At 46.2% G+C, this 7,796-nt stretch overlaps 2 protein-coding genes across 3 annotated transcripts; both read left to right on the top strand.

The window, feature by feature from the left end:
- The first annotated feature begins 301 nt into the window (after nucleotides 1-301).
- LOC125535202 (rhomboid-like protein 19) lies at nucleotides 302-3,192 on the top strand. Its single transcript, XM_048698243.2, has 8 exons — nucleotides 302-567; nucleotides 939-1,057; nucleotides 1,157-1,217; nucleotides 1,504-1,670; nucleotides 2,022-2,136; nucleotides 2,270-2,472; nucleotides 2,563-2,673; nucleotides 2,809-3,192. Exons 1-8 carry the CDS (start codon nucleotides 472-474, stop codon nucleotides 2,894-2,896), a joined length of 960 nt encoding a protein of 319 aa, XP_048554200.1. The 5' UTR covers nucleotides 302-471; the 3' UTR covers nucleotides 2,897-3,192.
- A 1,692-nt stretch (nucleotides 3,193-4,884) lies between these two features.
- Nucleotides 4,885-7,796, top strand: LOC125535203 (uncharacterized). Of its 2 annotated transcripts, none has more exons than XM_048698245.2 (9): nucleotides 4,885-5,242; nucleotides 5,352-5,490; nucleotides 5,613-5,825; nucleotides 5,944-6,088; nucleotides 6,596-6,746; nucleotides 6,823-6,932; nucleotides 7,009-7,106; nucleotides 7,195-7,264; nucleotides 7,447-7,796. In XM_048698245.2, the coding sequence occupies exons 1-9, from the start codon at nucleotides 5,014-5,016 to the stop codon at nucleotides 7,534-7,536; spliced, it is 1,245 nt and encodes a 414-aa protein (XP_048554202.2). In that variant the 5' UTR covers nucleotides 4,885-5,013; the 3' UTR covers nucleotides 7,537-7,796. The 2 variants fall into 2 exon arrangements, with proteins under 2 accessions (XP_048554202.2, XP_048554201.2); XM_048698244.2 differs by having other exon boundaries at nucleotides 4,886-5,242; nucleotides 5,343-5,490.

Consider the following 7,796-nt stretch of genomic DNA (forward strand, 5'->3'; position numbering starts at 1 on the left):
GGTGTCCATCGAAACACAACATTTCATACCGTTAAACTGTATTTCCTTTTTTTATATATAGTTATACCGTGTTTCTGAGCCAAAAGCCTCCTTCAAATCAAAACTCGCATCCGCACCAATTTGAATTCCACCACCCAAACACAACTTGACAAAGACAATGTGGTTTACCGGTTGACTTTTGGTGCCAAGGAAGGGAAAGATAGGCGAGGTTAACGCGATTAAACGCCACAATTAAGAAAGAAGCGTGTGCGTGCTCAGTAATTACTGAGCGTTGGGTGGTCGGAAGGCGACGGGCAACCGGCGAGGTAGGCAGTGAGCCAGCAGCCAGCCACTTCTCCCCCTCCGCTTACCCGAGCTGAGACTTTGACCCCCAACAACCTCCCCCTCCCTCGTGCGCCTCTACTAAACCAAGGAGTCGGCAAGGAGAGGCGCGAGGTAGGCAGCAGGGGAGATCTGACTGACCAGGCAGGGATGATGGAGAGCCAGCCGCTGCAGGCCCCGACGGCCGAGTCCCACGGCGCCGGAGCCGCGGACGACCAGGCCGGAGCCGGAGCTCCCCCCGCCGTCGTAAGCACCGTCTCTTGCTCTTCTTTCCTCTTGCTTGCCTGCTCGGCGTGTGGGTGGATGAATTGAGCTAGCTCGCTCGCCGGCCGTGCCCGGACGGCTGGATCCTGGCGGTTGGTGGTGGCCGGATCTCGCCGTGCCAGCGGGAGATCTGGCCGTCCGCTCCGCCATTTCCGGCAAGTTGGTTTCTTGCGAGATCTGGGAGCGTAATCCGGGGATCTCGCGGCGTTGACCGACGGGGGCCTCGATCTGGCGCCCCGCCGGCCGAGCGGGGCAGCTCATTGCGTCTATGGCTGCTCAGATCTGCGTCTGCTGGTCAATTGTTGTTGATTTTGGTTACTTACGGGTGATGCTTTCTGTTGGCGCGCGTGCAGGTTCCCGGGAAGGAGTTCACGCGGACCTGCAAGGGCCTCGTCGTCGTGCTCATCGGCGGCTACGTGCTGCTCCAGCTCCTCCCGTCCTCCCTCAACTACCTCGCCATCATCCCCGCCAAGTGCGTAAAATTCTGAATGAATTGTTGCGGTTCTGAATTTTGTTGGGTTCAAAGTGGCAGCTGAATTTCATCTCTAATAGTTTGTTTTGTGTCTCACAGGACAATTCCCTTTGTATGGACCGTCTTCACAGCCGGTTACATTGAGCAAGTCCTCCCAGGGGTGAGTTAGCTAGTAGATCTCTCGCCAATCATATTCAATTACTACTCCATCATGGCTATGAAATGGAAACTTGCAACAACTCGGCTAGCTGTGCGACTACATTCCAAATAAAGAACCATTGTATTGAAAGCATCCGTCGGTCATCACTTTCGGAAAGCACAATTCAGAACCACTTTCGAAAAGCATAATTCAGAACAAGATACCAGTATCTCGAAAGTTAGACTAGACAGCCTTTGTGTGTTCCATGCGTTATGTTAACCACTTTTATTTTGTTTTGTTTTTGTAGGCTATTGGCAGTTCCCTTGGTCTTCTCTTCTGCGGGAAGGATATCGAACCAGTCTGGGGCCGCAAGGAGTTCTTGAAGTTCATTATCTTGGTCAACTCCATCTGCGGCATCCTTGCGTTCTGCATTGCTGTCGCCCTGTACTATGTCACCGGGAAAGAGAGCTTCCTGTAAGTTTTAAGCCATCAATCTTTTATATTATGTACTCCCTCCGTCCCATAATGTAAGACGTTTTTTGACACTACACTAGTATCAAAAAACGTCTTACATTATGTGACGGAGGGAGTAGTACATGTGACTTATTGCCATTTAGCATAGACATAGCGGCTCTACTTCTGTGCTTATTACTCTTCTGTTGGATAATCTTTATTATATGTACTTAGATAATTGAGGTACTACTGTACTATGGTTGTTCTGGCTTATACATTAGTCTCTGAAAATGAGATGACATGACGCTGCTGGCTGAAATATTGAACATTATAACCACTAGCTAGCTAACCTTGCCATCTCACGCTATGCAGTGTAACGCCACTTTCTGGCTTCCATGGCGCCCTTGCTGGCTTTCTGGTTGGCCTGAAGCAACTCTTGCCAAACCTCGAGCTCCCCATGTGCTTTTTCTGGAAAATAAAGGCTAAGGTACATTGATAGACCACTAGTACAATACAATGTTTAAGGCGGTAATTGTATTGTTGCATACTTCTTCCACAACAAGTTACAAGTTTGTTGATGTGAAGTTCTGTGTCTTTCTGTGTCTTCCTCGCTGTTGCAGTGGATGCCATTCTTTGTCATGTGCTTCTCAACTATCATGGCCTTCATTGTGCCGGATTCCATCAACTTCCTGCCGACTTTGTTGTCTGGGATGTACGTCAGCTGGCTTTACCTGAGATACTTCCAGAAGAACCCGCTGACAGGGCTTAAGGGCGACCCAAGCGATGACTTCTCCTTCCCCAGCTTGTTCCCAGATGCCATGCGGTAATTTTGAATTCCGTTGTACTACACTGGCAAAGTCTGTCCCATTGACCCAGCTTCTGAACTAATCTTTATTGTGTGTGATCCTTGCAGGCCAGTCACAGACCCAGTTGCTAATCTGTTCGACCGGATGCTGTGCGCGAGGTCCAAGCCTTCGGAAATTGCCCTCCCAGTTACCGATCCTACCAAGGCATCGAGAAGAAGGTATGGTTCACACGCAAAACACAGTATAAATGAACCCACAAAATACTAGTAGTGAAGCTGAAAACCCAAAATCATGAGTTCTTGGAAAACATTTCATTGTTCCAAAGCTCACGAGCTCTATTCTCACCATTGCAGGGAGCGTGGCGAGAGGGTTCTCGAGGAAAGGATGGCCGCGGATCATGCGGCTGACGCCGAAGCCCCAGCTCACTCTGCGGAGGATTAAGAATTTTCCTCTGTGCTACGTCGTCGTAGTGGCCACGGTCGCCTGCCTCCGTGCTTTGTAACTCCTCGGATTTGTGTTCTGGGGAGCATATTCATTTTTACAGTGGACCGATGATATGATAATACTTTACTGCCCCTTTTTTTGTTTCCTTGTTTCGAGAATATTGGTTGGTTAAATTGTGTTGTAGTTCCTGATTACAGTGAGGAAAGAAGAAAAAGGGCGGCATCCCCTGCCCCCGATGTTGTAATGTAGAAAAAGAATGACTTGTCAGTAACAATGTGAAGTATTTTTTCCAAGTGAACTGTGATTTCAGTCGAACAATAATAGCTTGGATGGACAGGCAGTAAACTAGATGTGTTTGTGATCCTGCCCAAAGAATTCGGATCAAATTGGTCTATATAATCAATTCTCCCTGAGAATTTATGTGTGATCTGACCTGAAGGCATACTGGCAAAGAGATAAGTTTAGAAAGTAGTTACTGCAGATTATGAAGAAGAGTGTATACAAATCCGTAAATACACCCACATTAAAACGCCACAATTGTTGTGCAGATCGATTTCTCTTAACTTTTGTCTTATATTCTCCTCATATCCTCATAGTATCAAAAGCTGATGGTCAAATGAAAAAAAAATACGACTGAGCCCACGAATGAATATTAGTCCATTGCGAACAATTCCAATGTCAGTCTTTTGTGTGCTTGTAAATTAATGTGGAAAATTATGAGTATCGTGCACTACCTAGAAAAGAGGTTAGTTCTTAAAACTTTGCTTTTCAGGAGCCACAAAAATTGTAATTTTTTTCAAGGTACAAAAAAGTTATTTGCTCGAATGAAAAATTACAAGCACTTGGACAGCATGCACATTCTATGCAAGTGATATTTTTGTGACTTTTTTCTCTCATTTTAATTTTCTTCATGAGTTTTGTTGTTCATTTTGATTCCTAGGGCCATTTCGCAAAGTTCCTGGATGTATATACACCCTATATAGAGAAAATAAAACTAATCATTAAATAAAATTTAAAAAATCTGAATTTTTTTTTGAAATAAACTTGGCCTTCCCTTGTACTTGTAAAACCCCGTTGAGCTTAGGGCAAAATACAAAAAAAGATCTGCCAAAATAGTATGAATAGTGACTTGTAATAGCAGCATTTTTTGTTTTTTTCCTGATGTCAACGGCGGTTTTTTAATCATTAAAATTTATATACCAGTACAAAAGAAAGTCAAATTTATTCTAGAAAAACTTCTAAACTTGTTTGATTTTTTTCTTAAATTTTCTCCCCATATATACACATAGGAACCAAAGGACAATTCCCCCATCGCGCCTCTCTATAAAGTTGAAAGAGGGGAGATAGCAATGATTAGACATACAAAAGATAGTGCAACATCCAAACCATGCATGTTTTCATGCTGATACATGACAACGAAAAGAGCAGGATGCAACATTTTACAAGTCGATTGAATGAAGGCGGGAAATGTTAACTACTAGCAAACAAGGGCTCAACAATGTCAGACTTTGGCTTCCGTTAGTTTGTGTATATAAAGTATACCAGGTGTCGCCTCTAGCGAAAAAAAAACACATTTAGAGCGGGTAGGTCATGCCGAGGTCGATGTGACGCACAACTTCGAAAGACTGAGCCGGCATATCATCTTGAAATTTACAAAGTCATCGTAGGCACCTCGTCGTCGACGGGAACGTCTCCTCCCATTAAATGCGCATCGCCGGAAATCCTGAAATAAATCCAGAAATAAATGCGAACACCAGGATTTGAACCCTAGTGGACTGGGGATACCACAGTCCCTCTAACCATCCAACCACAGGTTGGTTCACTGTATGTGCCTAATATAAGTGCTTGTGACTGTACTGATGTTCAGAAAAATGTGCTATAATTTTATTTATTTATTTATAGATGAGAACAATGTGGTTTTGGATCAGACGGTTGGACTCAGGGCCTAGACACCAACTGACCCGTGGGCCCGAGGCGTCGGGTGTTAAGTTTTAGGGTTTCCTCTTCCTCTCTTTGGCTCCCTGTCGCCTCCCAATACCAATCCCCTGCTCTCCCTCCCCCACTCCGGCGGCGGCGGCGGCGTACCCTAGCGCGGAGGAGAGAAGGAGCCGACCATGGCGACGATCGTCAACACCACGGAGGAGGAGCCGATGCTGGCGGTGGTGCGCTCCACGGCGGAGATCGCCTGGGCCGACGCGGGCGCCGAGGTCGCCGACCCGGAGGTGGCCCGCCTCTGCGCCGAGGCGCAGCAACACGTCCTCGCCGGCCGCTGGCTCGACATGGCCACCCTCATGCTCGCCAACGCCGACCTCCTCCTCCTCGCCCCACGCCTCTCCGACAAAGGTACCTCTCCCCTCCCCCTCCCCCTCCCCTCTCCTTCTCCATCCCTATCGATTTCTTGTTGAAAATTGCGCCTTGCTTATCCCGCGTTGCTCGCTGTTAGCGGCCGCAGATCTCGAGTGCTCCCTCACCGTCATCTGCAACCTCGTCACCAAGGCCGGATCCGAGGACGAGGCGCTGGAGATCGCCAGGCTCATCTGCGCCAAGCTCACCCACCAGCCGGGCGAGAAGCCTACGCTGCGCATCAAAGTGTAAGCGGCGGCGGCGGCGGCGACCCTCGCACCATCCCTGCCTCCCTGTATCGGATTTTGCGATATAAGTTTCCTGACGACGAATCTTGTATTTCCTCTGCCAATGTGTGGTGTGTGTGCAGCCTGTTCAGCCTGTACAACCTGCTTCCAAGCCTCTCCGGCAAGGCCTTGGTCTACAGGAAGGCGCTCGAGCTCGCCGCCGCCGGGAAGGCCGCCGACTGCGTCGTCCCCACCTTCAAGAACATCGATGCCTTTGTCGCTTACTGGGGCATCGGCAAGCCGGAGCAGAGGGACCTGTTCCTTGCCGTCACCAGGATTCTTAAAGACCAGAAGGGGTGCGGCACGCATTGCCCTTTGCTTCCAAGTTCCTTGCATTTTTTTAACCAGTGTGTAAGTAACATGACAAGATTGTATACTGATGGAATCCATTCTTGTTATGATGATGATTGACAGCATGACCAAGGAGTACTTCAAGTTTCTGAACAAGTACCTGGCCACGTTTGATGGATCGGCTGATGATGCCGACGCAATCGGTGCGGCAAAGGAAGAAGCTGCTGCAGCAATCATCGAGTTTGTCAAGTCATCTGATCTCTATCAGGTACTTTCATCCTTTGGCTCACATCTCTGCAAAAAATCTAGTGAGAGACATAATGCATGCTATGAGTTTGATTCTCTGTGAGTCTTGCATCGCTTTGTTCTTACCAGAACATGATATAACATGCCATTCTCCAATCATGTCATCAAATGTAAATTTGGTTATAACAGTCAAATATCACTATATTAAATGTAAGGCTAAACCTATCTTCTCGCACTAGCCTGCAAATGTTAATTTGTCAACCTTAAATATTTCTGGTTACTACCAGCCCGAGCCAACATTGTGACAAGATGTCCCTTACAAGCTTTCTTCTTTTGGTTTGATGGATTATTGCTTACACAAACTTGTGTCGCTGCGCATTGTATTGCCCAATTCCTCTGCTACTGCTTTGTATGTCGTTGTGCCTTGTATGCCAACAGTTGGTTCTGAAATTCTTGAGGGATTTATTTAGCAAGTTTTAACCTTGGCAAACCTTATATACCTGTATTGATGGAAATATGCTTATTGCAGTGTGACCTGCTCGATATGCCAGCTGTTGCACAGCTCGAGAAAGATGAGAAGTATCAGCCAGTTTATGAGCTACTGAAGATATTCCTTACTCTGAGGCTTGATTCTTATTTAGCGTTTCAGACTGCTAACTCTACCTTGCTGCAAGGATATGGTATGTACTGGTGAACCAATACTAGCAATTCTATGTTGCTTCAACTTTTGGATATCTAATGGTGGACCGTCTACAGGACTGGTTCATGAGGAGTGCATAACCAAAATGCGTCTGATGTCCCTGCTTGATCTGAGCGGCCATTGTTCTGGGGAAATTCCTTACTCTGCAATTACAAAAGCCCTTGAGGTAATCGGCTTACCTTGCCTTCCTATTGTTGTTCACTTGATTTAATGTCATATTGACTTTTTTAATTCTTTGTTAGATCAATGATGATGAGGTGGAATATTGGATTGTGAAAGCAATTTCATCCAAGATTTTGGACTGCAAAGTTGACCAGCTTAATCAATTGGTCATTGTCAGGTATTCATATCCACAAGACTTTCTTGGTCCATATTACAGTGTTATGCTTTCCTCTTTGGTTAATACTTGGTCTGGTATGTAATTTCAGCCGGCATACTTCGAGGGTCTTCGGGATGCCACAATGGCAGAGTCTACGTTCAAAGCTTGGAGTGTGGAGGGTAAGCCTCTACCTTGCCTTGAATTTCAGTAGATAATTTTCAGCTGCAAACAAGTTCAGTAAGAACATGCATAGCTTTCCAATTTCTTGATGAATGTCAGATGTAACTCCTACAGTGACCTAGAGAACTTATAGGTGCTTACTGAGCAACTAATCCAGTTTCCTCTTAAAATTCTGCTACAGGGAAACATTGCAAATGCTATCAACACAATCCAAGCTAACAAGGTGACTGAAGATGGCGGGCAGGGGATGCAAGGATTGATGATCCGCTGATCGGAGGGAGTCCCTAAATTGAGATTATAGCCTGAGAGATTAGACGAGCAATCCTTTTGTATTAGATGTCTTGTAATCTGAAATACTTCTGCCCTGTGACCATGCTTGGCTAGATCCTGGTTGCAATGGCATGCTAAGCAATCTCATGTTGCATGAATTTTGTAGACAAAAGCCATGCTTGAAGTCAGCAGTTACTTGTTACAGAATCGCGATTGTTCATACTGGATGCCTGTTTTATCATGATGATTGTTCTTTTCCAA

Source organism: Triticum urartu, chromosome 2A, assembly GCF_056163025.1.
Source record: "Triticum urartu cultivar PI428250 chromosome 2A, HENAU_Tu73, whole genome shotgun sequence".
NCBI classification, from domain to species: Eukaryota; Viridiplantae; Streptophyta; class Magnoliopsida; order Poales; family Poaceae; genus Triticum; species Triticum urartu.